General features: G+C 41.4%; 1 protein-coding gene across 1 annotated transcript in view; it reads right to left on the bottom strand.

The window, feature by feature from the left end:
* Window positions 1-17,411, bottom strand: part of LOC137781353 (laminin subunit alpha-3-like) — a 51,994-nt gene that overhangs the window by 33,109 nt on the left and 1,474 nt on the right. Inside the window, exons 3-12 of the mRNA XM_068570072.1 lie at window positions 8,025-8,142; window positions 6,628-6,746; window positions 6,366-6,536; window positions 5,634-5,734; window positions 4,223-4,338; window positions 3,361-3,479; window positions 2,895-2,985; window positions 1,464-1,595; window positions 306-356; window positions 149-196 (exon numbers count right to left, since the gene is read on the bottom strand). Coding sequence (XP_068426173.1) covers window positions 149-196; window positions 306-356; window positions 1,464-1,595; window positions 2,895-2,985; window positions 3,361-3,479; window positions 4,223-4,338; window positions 5,634-5,734; window positions 6,366-6,536; window positions 6,628-6,746; window positions 8,025-8,142 — 1,066 coding nt within the window. The remainder of the gene's footprint in view (window positions 1-148; window positions 197-305; window positions 357-1,463; window positions 1,596-2,894; window positions 2,986-3,360; window positions 3,480-4,222; window positions 4,339-5,633; window positions 5,735-6,365; window positions 6,537-6,627; window positions 6,747-8,024; window positions 8,143-17,411) is intronic.

The following is a 17,411-nucleotide window of genomic DNA, read 5'->3' as shown; positions in this document are numbered from 1 at the left end:
TTCAAGAAGATAAAGTTTCAGTTGTTTTTTTCTTCTTTTTTATAACAGTAAATGCAAATGGGAAGAAGCAAAGAAAAACCAATTATAATAGCATAGCCATACTTAAACCTCTACAGCAGCACAACATATCAGGTATAATCCCACTCACGTTGACAGCTGGGTGAGCCGAAATAACCGGGAGGGCAAGTGGTGGGTACTATACAGAGAGAGAGGAAAAGAGAGAAATTAGGAGGATCAACAGTAAAGACTTCCCTCAAGCTAAATTACGGTACGAGACACTGCAAAGTCTTGTTGATTGAGCTTACCCACAAAAGGTCCTGCAGGGGATTGGGTGGTCGTCTGGTATACGGGATATCCTGATTGCAAAGGAAATACAAAGAATTAAGACCTCCACTGAGGGAAAACTGTGAAGTCGAGTGCCAACTTTATTCATCACACTGGAGAATTACTTTCATTAAAAAATTCTCGTAAAAAGCAAACATTGTTTGGAAGGAACAGTTCAACATGTTGGGAAAAATATGCTCGTTCATTTTCTTGAGAGCAATATTAATCCTCTTTAACGATCAAAAGTCACTGTATTTTACACTGACTCATTAACATGCAAATTAATTTAAAAAAAGGGTCAAAACATGAATTTATTACTGTGATCGATGTGTAAAGAACAATATAGCCTTCTACTAGCAATAAACCAAATCAACTTTGATCTACTATACCACACATGCAAGTTGAAGAAATGTCCTATAGTGACACAAAACAGCAGAGAAGAATCTCTTGAAACCCGGACAGCCTGCGAATGACTGTGTCTACATGTTTAGACTAGTTTGTCTGTGTCAGTCTAGTGGTGAGAAACCCAGTATTAATAATAACCTAGAGCAATAAATGTTTTTATTGCTCATAAAAATGTGGAGTCTGATTTTTCTACGATTCATTTCACGTTCATATGACATAAGAAAAAAAATATGCTGGGGGGCAGATTACAGACCTTAAAAAATACTTTGTCAGTCAAAGACAGGAAGAAAAAAATCAGAAGTACTCATAAAGATGAAAGACTGGGAGGCTTATCTCTACGGCTAGCTGACTCTTGAGTCTGTAGCAAGATCAGACCACGATAAGTGGGGGAAACTCTCTTTTGTGTGTCTAATATCAGAGTCTATTTGTTTAGATGAAGAATGTTGGTCAATACTGTAGCATGTGCATACATTCTCCTGTTTTGAAGGCCCCTAAAGGGGAAAACTGACTGAAACATAAAATATTAAAAAAAAGGTGAACATGAAACTGATTCCAGACAACAAAGATTGAGTTCAGTTTCACTGGACTGTGTACACACCGAGCTGCTAAACAGACACATCATTTTATCACGGTTATTCTCTGCTGTCCATGAGTAAAAGGGGCAGGGGTAATGATAAAGGTAAATTGGGTATCCAGAATGTGAATGGAGAAAAACAAACACAAAAACAACTTACGAATGCATTGAGGGTAGTAATAGTATCCGTCAGCACAGTGATCACAGCTTTCTCCAGCAAATTGTGGCTTGCAGATACACCTTCCAGACTCCATTTCACAGCTGGCTGAAGTCCTTTCATCACACCGGCAGGCTAGTGGGTCACATGTTTATTTTATTTTTTTCAATTAACATCTACAAAGGAAGCCTGATGTTAACGTTCAGCTGCTTTTCTCATTTACGGCTGCATGTGCACCATTTTTATGCAATTTAATAACAGGAAGCCTATTAATCTTATATTCTTTAGGACAAACAGGAAGAAATCCTGTCACTTGGCTGTTTTTATAATAATCTTTTCTCGGAACTACTGTAATGGGTCACAATTTAACACAAAATGAGAGCTCTCAGAAACAAATAAGCAGTGGCGGGCCGTCAGGGCCTGCTAAGACTTCTCTGCTGGCCTAAACAGAATCACAAAGCTATAGCTATTTTATAATTACATTTCTTTTTATTATTATTTTTATTTTATTATTTTTTTTTCATAATTAAAAGTTATATCTATTTTATAATTGAATTGTTTTTCACAAAAACACTACATGTTTTATAATTATCTTTCCCTATTAGCTTATTTTCTCATTGTACAAGCCTGTGCTGTTGACGGGCGGGGGGCGGGCAAACGGGCGGGGAGCGCGATCAGTTTAACAGCACAGCAGGCGTAGTGACAAAATCCACTGTCCGCCACTGCAAATAAGGATTACTGAACCTTTACTCAGTCGACTTTTACCAAAACAAACACCTTCCTCTGCAAAAATGGCTTAATTGAGCTTGTGGATTTTATGGTTTACTTTACAAAGCGCTAAGGGCAACCAGTTTAATTCCACTATACTTTAATGCGCAAACACAGCTGGCAGCTATTTATGTGGTGAGGAACAGCCATGGACCATTAAAGTAATGTAAACAAGAGCGGAGCCCAGTTTAGCATTAATACAAGCGCTGGTGCCAGTGGTGCCATTTGTGTCTGTCTCAAACTGTCTCTCTTTGGCTATAACAATGTTTTGGCTTCGCTTGTTTGTCATTCATTGTCAAGTACATACCTGGTGAGACAATATTTAGTTCCTAAACTGATCTACAGCTGCAGCCTGGATAGTTGACAGTTCAAGCCCAACAAGTTATATTTTTTTCTTTTTTAATATTAATTGAAAGCAGCTGCAGAAACTGATCTGAACTGGCTCCTGAATAAACGATCCTTTTAATTGATGAAAGAAAATGTATTTCATAATTTCCACATCCATATGTAAGAGATACAAAATGAAAACAGATCGCAGCACTTGCACACGCAACAACCACTTCAATCCATATCTTCAAATAAACCAGTAGCAAAATCTAATAAAAAAATAAAGACTAAAATAAGTTGCATTGAAAATCTGGCAGTTCAATGCAACGTTAAACTCACGTATGCATCCAGTGGGAGACTCAGGAGGGACTCCGTACGGTCTGTAGAAACCGTCATGGCATCGCTCACAGTTCACTCCAGCAGTGTTGTGCTTCAGGAGAACACACAAACAATGTGTGAGCCACAACTCATACATAATTAATTAAACAGGCAGAATAAAAAGATGAGCACAAGAGTCCTATTTGCTCTGTAAAGTAGAATATTTTGTTTAAAATGCACATTTGACGGCACACAATGGTTGCACATACACTCTGCATCTGTATCACATTCCAGAGGGATATCATATTAACATAACCCTCAATGAACTTTCATCTTGGAATAGTCAGAGCAAAGTGTGGTAAAGGGAAAAAAAAGGTTGTTTGCGGCCACACAAACCAAAAATTGCACTATGTAATGCAAATGACGCCCTCCTTGAAGTTACACACAGACAACGGGAATCAGTTTAGACTTGACGTGCATTTCATACCTGACAGTTGATGCACACTCCGCCTCCGTCGTACCTTCCGAAGGTGTCTAAACTTGCTCTCCTCTTTTCCACCTCTGGGTCGTAATAACAGTCAAAGGCATGGGAGAAACACTGGCAGGCTAAGGAGGAAAACCCCGACACACACACACACACACACACACACACACAATTATTCTATATGCCTCAGCAAATAACCTTTCACTCCCCCCCGCCTGTATTTGAGCACCTTAAGCTACTCATTCCTCAAAAAGGAGTTTTAAGTCTGGCTGTTAAGTATGAGGAGAAACTATAAAATCCAAATTAAACAAGAAGGAAGGCACATCCTCTTCCTGTATACCACCCCTGTGTCTTAGTAATGTTTATGAATGGTGAGGCTGCATTTCCACTTTAAGAGCACACTGATTATAGAGTCTGATTCATCTTTCTCTCTCTTTAGTGGCTGCTACAAGGTCATTGTTCACGAAGGGAAAATTTGTCAACAGTCCAAAACAATTAGACTCCAGCTGACACGGGCTCTCCTGGCTGACTGGATGGCTCGCCAATAAGCTGGCGTGGCGGACTCTCTGGTGGGCAGGGGCGCCCCCGGCTCGCCGACCGACTAGCCGGCTAAGCTGACGATAAAAAAACTGGTATCCTGGAGCTAGTTGTGCCTTGTGCTGTTCATTATACATACCATTTGAGGAATGTCCTCTTAACTCTTCACTGAGGCTCTCAACAACACCATAACAGGGCATCCACAACACGGCTTGAATATCAGAGGCAAGAGGACACTTGAGTCCACCGTAATTCAAGATGCCAGCAGTGTAGGGAGCAACAGAGTTTTGCTTACACATTGACTGGACCGTTGTACGTGCACACTTACGATGACACTCGTTGGGGCTGTCAGTGGTGGCGACGCGCCATTGCTTCTGGTTGAAGCCTGGGCAGCAGCGGTCACATGACTCACCACAGGTGTTGTGCTGGCACTCACACTGGAGTCTGCAGACAGGAGATGAGACACCTGGATTTAGTGGTGGACATAATTTCATTCGCAAGTACAAAACCTCAGAAGTTTTTTTTCTCAACCACTTGGGGGCAGCAGAATAAATTTTAAACACAGCACTGACATATTATTTCCTTGTGAGGCTGAGCCAACGGCCTCTTTTAAATCTGATTTTACCTGATTCTGTTTTATAGGTTTTACTTTTTCAATTTGTATAGTGCTCCTTAAGTACTTTTATTTATATTTTTGTGATTTATTATTATTATTATTATTTTTAGTGGTTATTTTGGCAAACATGTCAGCAAATGGCAATCTCTTTCATACAGCAGACACAAAAACATTAGTAGTCATGTTTCAGACCTTCTGATGAACGTAAGTAACTCTATTTTGGTCTCCACCAACTCCTGAGTAAATATCAGACTCTTTAGCTGCTTGGTACCTCATGCTAACTCCACGTGTCTGTCATTCAGTGCTCATCAAGTAGCGTATTAGAGCTTTCTCCAGAAAGCAGCGAGACAGAACCAGAAAAGACTGAAAGACGCTAAAATATTCCCGTCGAAATAAGGACGCCTGCTGAGTCAGGTGCTAATCAGGTGTTAATATGAACATATTGATAGAAGGAGCTTCGTGCCGATAGAATCAAAATTTACAATCAGCTTTAATGGCCATGTAAATTTGCACATGCATTGAATTTGATTCCGGTTTCACTTTGCTCTTCGTACTTGTATACAATAAGCAAAATATAAATATAAAAAAGACATTAACACTAATTTAAAATGCCCTGGTTCATAGCAAACAATAAAATACAATGAATGCCCTGTTGTTCTATTGTTTAGCTGTGCGGAATACAAAGGCCAGCAGTGGTTCAAAGCATCACTTTATCACATATCACAGCCTGTAAACAGAGTAACTGAAATGACCTGCTGTCCTTGACAATGGTGACGTCAATAAAGAAATATATGAGGTAGTTGTCCTTCCTCAAAAACAGTTCTGTATCACTCAAATCACTAGATTAGCAGCATCCCTGTGGTCTTGTCCTTTATGTTTTTAGCATTCGGTCATCTCGACTGTTTATACAGGAGGCCATTGTACAAAAAGCTCAGCTCAGTTAATGAATACACAAAAGGAATGGATTTTACTGGGTAATGTTATACTTTAAAGTTGACATTTGAAATGTTCATAACAAACCGGTTCAGATTATAAAAGAATGAGTGATGAAAATCCAACCAGACATCTCCACACAAAAGTATTGTTACATGTTTATAGTCTTAAAATGGAGAGGAATACTAACCTGTTTGGGTTGTCCCGGTAACGCCCTCCAGCACACACCTGTGCATGTCCATGACAAACGCAGCGTCCACCGATGCTGATGTCTTTGATACTATAGTAATACTGCCAACAAATAAAGAAAATGTTATCACCAGCTACGTTGCACCAGCACTGTTATCAGCAACATCACCCACAGTGCAGGTGAGTCACACATGCTGACTGTTCTAAACCATGAGCTAAGGCTAGTTTTATGGGGTGAATCAGTGCATTATAAAAAAAAAGAGATAAGATAAGAATCAACAGCTGACGTCATTAAATTTATTCTCAGCAGATGTAATGACGACAAGTTAATTAGCCGTTTTGGACATGAATCTAGAGGATATATTTCTGGAAGTCTTCCAGAAACATAAAGCAAGAAACATAAACTTCAGCATCATGACGCTTTTAATAACATGTATTCTACCGCTGTAGGGAGAAGTGCCATGCTGTGCAGCTGCAGCCTGGTGGAGCTGTCCAAGCCAATCCTAGCGGCCTCTATGAAAAGAATTACATGGTGTCTGGACAGACCCACCTGCCATAAGGACCTGACGAGGATGAATGTGCAAGCAGGAGGAAGCATGCAGGTGTGTTTGTGTCAGCGAAAAGAAAGCTGGAGGGTAGGTGCTGCTGAGTTGTAAATATGGCTTGCCCGAATGGGAAACAAGAGTCTGCCAGCATGACACCTGAGTGTGAGGTTGTACAGTTTGTGCCTCACCCTGCGTGTGACGGTGGGGTCTCTCTGGGCCTTGGAGATCAGGTGGCCCAACAGGGTGCTGGTGCGGAGGAAGCGCAGGCGGACGTTGGTGGCCTTTGTGAAGTCTTGCAGCACCGGCGAGTGGGTGAAGTTTTTGGCCCCCGGGCGACCGTTGACCAGAGACACCACAATCTGGACCACGCAAATGGACTTGTTTTATGGTATTGTTTGTGATACCTCGTAAAATTTAGCAATTTTGGTTGAGTTTAAAATTATTTTCTACCTCTCCGTTCTCCAAAGGGACGATCCGTGAGTATTCTGTGGTGCAGAGCTGGTCATCATCGTGTACTACGCGAGAATTGGGCTGCTTTCCGAACGTTTCAATACACTCGCGCTTTGAATCTGCCAAAAAAAATACAATGTATTAAAAGCCGTGTAATAAAAGAGAAAAAAAAGCCTTCAAGACCAACAAGTGAATGAATCATGAGCGTCTGTGCATGAACACAAACTTGGATCAAATGAAAATGATGGCAAAGAGAAACTTTGAAATTGTTAATCTGATGAGTAACAGCTGTGTTTCCTGGCAATCTGTGTGCCCAGGTGCCTCCCGGATATTAGACACGTACTGTGGCTCAGATGTGCCGACTCAGCAAACCTAGAGCATGTATGAAGTTCAGGTACTTTAAATGGTATGACATTACAGGCCAGGTAATTAAGTTCAACATTTCCTGCATGCCACCACTTGCTACTTTCTACACAAAATCTTCCCCCGAAAGCATAAAAGATTCAAGCCTGACATTTATCCTGGAATTTATTTGAAGTTTTAATGTTCTCTTGTTTTGATTTACTTTTGTTTTTCTCCACACAACCAAAACACAATTCTTAAAATCTTAAAAACAGTGTACCAGGATTAAATGTCTGCTAGCAAACAAATTGTATCCATTTTCACAAAGGGTCTTTTTATTTTTTGACTTGTCATGGCAGGAGTGACACAGGTGTAATTCTTAACATAATCATGATGTCTGCATTCCATTCAGCAGTGCCAGTTCTGGGGCTCTGGCACTCAACATAATGGATCTCTGGCTTAGCTTCGTGGGCCAGTGTTAGTTACACCTGTGCATGTCCTTATAAAGATTCAAAATGTCTGCCATGAAAAAAAGCCTATTTTCATACAAAATCTAATAACAGTTTATTACAAAGACAATCTGATCCCCCATATCTGTGTTTTTGTAATATTGACAGGATTTCATTAATAAGTGGTTGCTGCTGTCGTGGCTCTTCTCTTGAATCCCTTTCCAATCTCCTTCTGTGTTATTCCGAACACACCATCTGAGGAGAAAACCTGCTACCAGGTAAAACAAACAAAAAGTTTAAAGGCTTTAGGGATCACTATGGGAATGTACAGTCGGTGAATGGCAGACATATATTTACAAGGATATTTACTTCTAAGAATATTTACGCTTTACGTACTACTTACATTCCAAATTTACTTGATTTACAAACAAATCAATGGCGGTTGGGGGGCTCGGCAGGTTGCATGTGTTCCTATTTCCACTCCAGACAGAAATTCAATCGTAATGTGTGACTCATAGTGCAGCTAATGAGGTCGTGTGCAGGAAGTGTTGAAGTGTAAACATTTCTTAATAAATAAAATAAAAAGACAATCACACAGGATCTTACGTGCAAAATACTGCCAGGGCTTGAAGGTTCTCCCGTTGTCGACAGAGCGCTCCAGCACCCAGAGGTCAGGCCGAGGTGAATTAGCGAACTTGAGGAGGACGTACGCCACATGGAAGAGCTAAACGGCACAAAACAAAGAACAGGCTTAACAAAAAGCAGTCACTTCTCTGAACGGATCTTGGCATTATGTTGTAGTTTCCTGTGCTAAACTTGCTCTCTCAAGTGAGGGCCCAGTCTTGGACGGCACCACTGACTCATATTTCCTTTCTTGTGAAAGCACGACATCAGCTCGGTTCTTGTTGTACTGCTGTGAATCGATCGCCACAGATCTTATGACTTTAATGAGGATGTATCCCTCACAATAAATTTATGGGCGAGGCCTATTGCTCTGAGCTTTCAATCCTGCGTGTAACTGTGTGGCCATACAGCAAAGTGCAAACAATTCACCAACATTTGTCAGCATGGAGTCAATAAAAGTGATGCAGGTGCAGCCAGGTTAGTGAAAAGACATCAGCTAAGCCCACATGATTTCCGTCTGTTCTCTGAACTCTCTATCTCCGTCTTTCATCAGAATATGCAGTCCATACAAGGGCAGAAAATGATGCCAATGATTGTTTCTGCCAACACTGAGCTCTCTGTCAGCCTCGGAGCAGTATCTTTCCTTTGCAGTTCATAAACATCCTCATCATGCCCTAAAACCGGGTGACTTCAGCTTGATTGGAACATTGTTCAATGGAAAGGTAATTTGTGATAGTCAAAGCTCTCTTTGTTACGGTCTGGCATGGCATGGCATTGGCGTGGCTCGGAATGTAAACCCTGTGACACCAACCTGCATCTGACACCTGCAGTGTCAACAGAAAGCCTAACCCTACGCCCGACCACCACACCCCTGTCTTGTTTCCATGAGGCAGATACACAATTTATCTCTGTGCAGTTTCAGTTCTGGCATGGATCCCTTAAAGCCACATTTGACATTTTTCAAATACAGAGTGCTGCAGGCATATATGCTAAAGTGATGGTCCCCTTGGGATTGAAGTGATGAATGGAAACTGTTCCAAGAATATTGTGTGCTATTAAAATAAAAGTAATTTCTACAGACTGTCTTCTCTTTAAGAGGGACCATGAAGACAGGCCCACACTCGTCTAGCATCCCTCAACGCCACAACAGTCGGGCATTTGAAACATTCAGGCTGCTGAATCTCCTTGCATGAGGCAGGGAGCTATGCTAATACTCAAAGCAAAGTAAAGAGTCATGGACTGTGTCAAGATGGATTCACAATTCTCTTGACGGATGTCTCTCTCCAACCCGAAAGCGCATTGGCCTGAAATTCAAGTAGCTCTTGGGTTGATTGATTGTGAGAGGGTTTAGAGGTCAACAATTCCGAATAGCACAACATCAAAATAGGTAGCAAAGAGCCCAGAGTAGCCTTTCTGACTGCCTTTTAAACCATATAGTCATTGTCATTATATACTCTAAGTAGATAAAATAGCTTAGAATGCCTTTTCTGACCTCAACTTTGAGTGGGGTGTGTCTTGAAATTAATCAGAAAACCGTTCCACCCACATGCAACAGGATGTGCAAAAAAATGGGTGAGGGTGCACGGAAACAGCGCTAAAAACAAACGCAAGGCCTTCACAGAGGAGGTTTATCAATGTACCGGTACTGCTGAGGAAGAGGAGGAAGTTTAGTTCACACGGGCTGTGACGACATCAAGGCAGGGCCGGGGAAAGGGAGGCAGGAGAGTGAGATGGGGGTAGAGTTAGGGGGGTTTGGGGTGGCCAGAGACGTGCTGGCTGGCATGCCGACCCATCTACGATTCCAAACATAGCGCCACATTCTCCTTCATCTCCTAATGCCTCTAAAGCAGGCCATGCTCCTGCTTTCAGGAACCTGACATGGACAACAATGCACAGCAGTGAAAACCATCCTCGCTACTTGTCATGAGTATACATAAAGATTGTAACTACAAGGTGAGAAGGGCAACAATGCCCCTATTAGTTCCAGTTCTGCTGCAGTTACGTTACAACATGTGTGTGGTGTGAGAGTTTGCAAAGTTAGCTACTGGCATATATGCATGTCATTCAATGTTAGGGTTAAATCACCAATATATATTCAGAGTTGTGTACACTGTACCTACTTATACTTAAAGTATTTTGTTTTAAACATTGCACTCAATTTAAACAGAAAACACCAAAATCCAATTTGACTCAAAGGGACAGTTCACCCAAAAATCCAGAAATCAGGACACCGGTTACTCAAGATAAGTCACAGACCTTGAATTTGTATTTTTAGATTTGGGGTGAACTGTCTCTTCAACTCTCATCTAGCTTGACTGTGGTAAGGCTGTTCGTCATGGTATCTAACACTAACTTGACGGCAGTAACTGAGTTGTCGCGAGAAGAATTCTCCAGAAACGAACCCAGCGAGAAACAGACAGCGTGATCTTGGAAGCCGTGGGCCTGTCCTGGCACGGCGTTGCTTAATTTCAGGCCTGTCTTTTCAACGGTGTCCTGCCAGTCTAAACACACACTCTTGAAATATGTCCAGCACCTACATATGGTTTGCTAGGAGCATGAAATATCGTGATGGCATGCTCAGCAACACAGTGCAGGATTCCAGTGGCGTTGAAAGACATAAAACAGATTGACAAACTTGGGGCAAAAACACTTGGAATAACACTTGAGCAGAGGCGTCCTTTGCCCCTCCTGCCTCTGCAGCCTCGGGCTTTAGACAAGAGTGTCATGCCAGGAGGTTTTGTAGTGCAGGAGGCTATGGGTGGGTGTCAAAAAGGTCAGGGGTTGATCTGTGCCAGGTAAAGACTGTTTGACCCCCCCCATCTCAAATCCCTGACCTTGACCCCCTCTAATAGTGTCACATATACAAGGCATAAAGTATCCAGACTTCCTCTCACCTTCTAATTTACAGCAGGGCAACAGCCGACCAAGTCCCTCATGACCATGACTTGTTTTGTTTGTGTGTGTGTGTTATCATTTCTGGATCTTTGACCCGTGATTGTTAATGTCTAGTTGATGTGTGTGACAGCTCAAGAGTGATAAATGTGCACCCTTAAGCGTGAGCTGCAGCGGCACTGCTTCACTTTATATGCATGCCTGCATTTCAGCTGGTAGAGCTGTGGAGGAGCTGAATTACTGGAAGATCTAAAAACAATAAAATAAAGGCCTGATTGCGTGGCCCTTTGCCAGTTTCTACTGCTGCCGTGCCTGCCACGTGGATCTCTTTGCTTATAATCTCTTTGTGTTAATCAAATGTACTGTAAAATGGATTGCCAAGGAATTTCTCAAAGCCTTCTCTCTCAGAAACTATAATGCCTGCAATAGTTACTTTTTGGTTTATATCATAATCCATGTATTTGATATTTTAACAAGCGATGCTCTGAGACCATTTTTTTCACGCTGATACTGAATCCAATACCTGAACATGATTATCACCCAATATTGCGTACCAATCAGATCCCAAAACTATTATTATTATTATTATTATTATTATTATTATTATTATTATTATTATTATTATTATTACTGCTATTATGATTATTATTAAGAGCTGTATACTACAAACGCTGTGTCGATTTAATTTATGTGTGATCAATATTTGCCGTTATTGTTGTATGTCACGATGCCTTCTTTTTTATCGAGATCTTCCTGTGTAAAATATGGCTAAATCGTTGATATTTCGCTAGAACTGGCAAATGTTACACTTACCATTAGGGGCTTGCACCTGCCCAATTGCTACTACGTGTGTGCGACACTCGAAAAAAATTAAACACTTTCCAGTAACTTGTTAGTCACATGTTCGGAACTACCGATTTTCGACTCAGCCAATGTTTTTTTTTTTTAAGTGGCTGAAAAATAAGGAACAACTCTGACTCTAATGTTAATATACTGGCAACTAATGTATGTTACCATCTGGAGTTGAGATGTATGGACACAGTACATACCATCTCAACCTTACATCTAATCTTATCTGATTATAAAAAGGTAGGAGATACAAGATAGGAATCTAACACCCAAAGGGCACCATTGAGCTAAGATGACTAAATCTACAGTGAGATGAGACTCCTGACAGATAGAAGCCATCTGAGCGAGCTCCTGCGAGTCTGATGTGAGATCAGAGGAATGCAATTCATGGGAGACGAGGCATCACCTTCTGTTGAAGTGGATCAGCCCTGCCAGACAAAGCATGCTGTAGCCCAGTGGGGAGGAGCAGTTGGCCTCCACTTTGTAACAATGCAATGTACAACTGTTTGTCCGTGTGCAACAGGTGGGCGGTGGAAGGGGAGAGGGGTAGTCTGGTGTATTTTTCTCTGTCTCCATGACAGAATTAGTTTGGCTATATGGTGACGAAGAAAAGTTGGCCAAAAGGTTACAGTGTGTGCAAAGTTTTACTTGTTAAACGTCCAGCATTGTCTGTTTGCTTTTCGTTGTTGAATACTACCCAGTTGCCTATTTAGGAAATGTCATTATGAACCCTAAGTGTATCCATAGTACCCAGCGTCAAGCGGGAAATTTAGTTTTTTTTCCTATTTGTTTGCAATACTCACTCTCAAATACATTGTGAATATTTGCTCCAATTGGTAAATAAATAAATAAAAATGTATTAAAATTGTGACACAGTTTTCAGTGCAATATGTGTGGGAAACTCTTTCAACATTATACTGATGCAGTACTTCCTTCCACTTTTCGCATAATTAAGAGCCCTATAATGGGGGTCCAGTAAACCTCCTGTTCTCTAAAACATCCCATTGCATCAGTGCCTGCGTCAGTAAACCTGTTACCACTGATTAACTTCTCCACATATAAATTGATGACAAAGCCCTTACAAAGAGGAATAGATGCCGCAATATACCCCACAACTTTTCCACATCTGAGCTTTCCAGATTTAGGACAAACTGCAGTCAACCATCACCCGTGATTCCCGACTGCTTTACTGCTAACTAGCATGAGGTGGCTTTTAGCGGAGTAGTAAAATAGCTGCTGGGTTGGCCTGGTGCCTCAAACAGCCTGGCTAAAGACAGGCGCTTACATCACCTCCATCGTCACTACAGCAATACCGACAAGTCTAACAGACAACTTTGTCTCTGGGGTCGGACTAAGCCGTCTGCACTGTATGAATACATCTTTATTACCGAGCATATACAATAAAATAAGATAGATTTTCAACAGCAAGTGAATCTATTCTTTGTCCCAGGTCTCACATTCAAAACATATGACTCAATTAGGATTATAGCCCCAACATATTTGCGAGCCACCTGTTTCATGATTCGGAGTGATGCAGCAATGCACAATTGCACACGCAAGAAACACACATGGTTGCATCTGAATGTCCAGTTAGAGTGCAGAATACAAGGGAAAGTGGAATGTTTTCGGTCTGAGACTTGTGTGTTTCTGTGTTTTTTTCAAAGCACTTTCTCACCACCAGATTACACCACCTCTCCATTTCTATCCATTTGTCGGGTGGAAAGAGAGGGTTAGGTCACTTTCAGGGAGGCTTAAAAAGAACCCAACTTTTGTGAGAGTCTGAGAGCACAGAAAGGATGTCACACAATACTGCCTGGAAGGATTCTAACACAAAAGGGGGCGACGGCTGCAAATAAAACATTCAAACCAACTTCAGTAGGAGGTGGACCCCTGAGAGAGGGGATTAGGTTCCAGGGGAATGTCTCTAAAATTGAGTTCTTGGCAGCTTTGCCTCTTAACGATTGCAGAACTATAAGCAGTGCCGAGGCCAATGCACTAAAGTGAATAAGATGTTCTTGCACATACTCACATATGTCCCCTAACAAAGTGTCCAAATCCTAACTTCGGTGTCTGATGCCGACCAATCAAAAGCAGCTCAGTCTCATCCGATGGGAGACAGGCAGCAGTAAGCCCTGGTATGTTTGCCTCACATGGTCTACTCTGGGCTCACTCACGCAGATAAGCACATGTGGTCAGGGCTCCTAAAATACATTCCCCAGAAAAAAGGAGTGACTGGCCGTCTGATATGTGGTGTAAATGTTGACCAGAACAATGGCTTGCCTACTGTAGCTGTAAATAGTATAACAGAGGCAAAAGTTCCTGGAAGAGTGAGTAGCCAGTATTTTGGCTGGAGGATGGACAAGAAATCTTTTACTAGTTCTTGACCTTTGGCAAAACAAAATGCGAGATTAACACGTTCGAGGAAAGCAGTTATGGTTCATAATATCAATTGAGATATGATCTGTGCTCTCATAAATATCATCTTACTTCAAATGCACTCCTTTTGGATCAATTCCCCGAGAAGTAAACAAGCCATTTATACACCATATTTTTCTCCACAGAATCCAACTGCAGATTACCGAGGTCATTTCCGGACTCAGGATAGGATTGGCCACAGTTCACGGTTCACGGGTCACAAGTCAAGAAGTCACAAAAACCGGGAGAAGTTAACCGAAGACATAGAGCTTATAGGGCTTATCAAGAGGAGATTTAGAGAGTGGTCATTTAACTAGAACCACTCAGCCTTTGGGCCGGTTATTGAAAGTTGCACCAAGATTTGAAGATAAGTAGCTTGGTTGAAAACAAGACTAAGTCTACAGCCTCGCAAGTTGCTGTGTGAGGCTGTACTCAGGCAGCGGTTCTTTCAGTTAAATGCTGACATCAACATGCTAACATCCTCACAATAACAATCCAAAGCGTGCTGACGTTTACCGAGTACTGTATACGGTTCACCGTGTTCATTCTCTCAGTTTAGTTGGTTAGCATGTTAATAATTGACACTTTATTACTATTAGTATTGCCAAATTTAGGTATTCAGTCAAAGTTACAATTAATCCTGAGGGTGAAATGAAAAATGCATAGCAATGCCTCCGATAGATGTTGGAGCATTAGCCTAAAACTCAAACACGTCAACCTTAGTCATGATCATGCTAGAAGTAGAGTCAGGGGATCACCAGAGTCAGTAGAATTTATCAGCTGCACACCATGAATGTCTGTTCATATTTCATGGGAATTCATCTGACAGTTTGAGAGATATTTAAGTCTGGACAAAAAGCGGTAGACCAACCCACTGACAGACTGACACGGTCATCCTCAGACCCATGAGCATGGCTAAAGTGTAATACAGGTTTCTTTTTAAGAGTGCTCAAGTGTGTATTTTATGCCCAGTTTTGGTACAAAAAACGTGACAAACTACTGAGTTCACTTCTAGTCAGATTAGGTGAGCTTTACCTTTGCACACCTTGCTTCAAACAATCCTCTATACAGTAAAACCGGAAACAGCTCTGTCAAAAAAAGGCCTCTCTCTTTGAACCTCACCGTTTTAACATCAACATTAACTGTGCTGTTATCTAAGACATCTGCTAAGAGCCATATAGAAAACAGAAGAACAGCCACCTGCGTTGGTGTTGAAAGAAACCACAGAACCCATTCAGCTGGGTCCAGCCCACATAGTTCATTGAAAACATCATTTATCCTGTGGCTAGGAAGAAAAATCAACAAAGCTAACAAAGCTTCAAATGGGTAGTCAAACAACATGACAGCTCTAATGCTTGCGATTACTTGTGTGGGGTGAAATAAAACACTTAATTAAACTCAGCGAGATGCCTGAAGAAGAAAAAAAATCTCCTTTCAAATGCAAATCATTACCTATTTCAGATACTAGTAATCTCAATGATTGCAGTCAAAACTTGTAGTTCTTTCCTTCATTTCCAGTTTTTTTTCATCCTTTAATTATATTACATTAGATTTCAATTAGCTGACGATTTTATCCAAAGCGACTTACAATAAGTCAGTGGCAGGCCGTGGATTTCGTACCTATACAGCTGTTTAGTTTAACAGCTGATCGTGACTGTAAATGTAAAAAACTGTTACACAACCAGCATTTCACTCACCAGACGCACATAACCCTTTGTGGGAAAAAGGTCATCAGTAAATCATGAGATTCTAGGTTCTATGTTCAAGATTCTAGCTCCACTGATCAATCACAGTGCATGTTAATGGTCAAGCGGGCCCTGTGACGAATCACAACGTCCATATGCTGGCAGATAATAATGCTGATGCAGATAATAATGCGAGCTAGCTGGCTGTTAGCATGTTGTTTAACACACTTCTCTAGCATAGAGAAACAAAAGGTGAAATCTGATTGAATAAGCTATACATAACCAGCTATCAGGCAAGCTTTATTATATATATATATATATATATATATATATATATATATATATATATATATATATATATATATATATAAATTAGCTATAACTTTGTGATTCTGTTTAGGCCAGCAAAGAAGGTTTAGCTAAGCTAGGGTGACCAGATGTCCTCTTTTTCCCGGACATGTCCACTTTTCGAGACCTAAAAATTGCATCTGGCAGGGATTCCAAAAACGTCCGGGATTTTGCCTCGTGGGATATTTGTGTTTCTCTGGGTCTTTCACAAACTAGTTATTACGCCCTTACAAGTTTTGGAAACGGTATCTCCCTTACGTTCCACCTTCTTTCGCAAGCTCTGACTGTCGAGAGAACTGTCATTGGTCGACCGATCTCAGTGTTGCCAGATGCACGATAATTATCCTCAAATACGACCATGTTGAGCCTTTGGTACAATACTACGCCATTTCCAATCTGGCAACACTGAGCACCTTGCCACCTCCGCTAGTTGCATTGTTTACAACGGTAGCCCCCCAACACCCACCAGCGAAATGTCTTCTTTTTCACAAACTCAAATCTGGTCACCCTCGTTTAGCAGGCCCTGACGGTCCGCCACTGCATTAAGTGTATTCAACTTTGAGTACGAACTCAGATCAACAATAATCAAGAAAGTACAATTTCTTCAAGGCCAAACTACAAAGTGCTATAAGTAAGCACCATTTAAGTGCTACTAAAGTTGAGTGCTGAGTGCTTGACTTTGTTGATTTGATATAACAGAGGTTGTGAAGCTGCCAACTGATAAAGTTATCATTGGTAAATCATAAATCGCCCCCCTCCCTCCCTCCTCACATGGCATGCCACGCTTTCTTCTCAGTCAGGTTTTTTTTGCAGTTGGTAGTCACCATCAGAGATCTAGCCACGCTTTTTTTAGCACACATTAATACAATAAGGCTACTTCCCCGGCTCCCAAATAAACTGAGCATTACCACGTATTAGATAGACATCCCTGCAGGCCCTATGTGTGTCCATCCTCTTGTAAGTGTGAACTATATTTAGCCATGTCGGATCTTTGCTCAGCTCAGTCTGCCTAAAAATAGAGATACAAAAGCCAACACCCATTGTTTGACACAGCGGCCAATCAAAGATGCTGATGTTGCTCTCTTTTTAAAATCTTCTCCAGAACTGGTCCTCCTTACAAAGAGGTCCAGGCCTGCACCTGCACTCTTCGAATCGGATTTCACATCTGTCTGATCCCAAA

This window comes from Clinocottus analis, unplaced genomic scaffold, assembly GCF_023055335.1.
Source record: "Clinocottus analis isolate CAN_PGR_092001 unplaced genomic scaffold, fCliAna1.0.p SCAF_11, whole genome shotgun sequence".
NCBI lineage: Eukaryota > Metazoa > Chordata > Actinopteri > Perciformes > Cottidae > Clinocottus > Clinocottus analis.
Note: the sequence above shows the minus strand (reverse complement) of the source record. Positions and strands in the feature narration are given on the sequence as shown.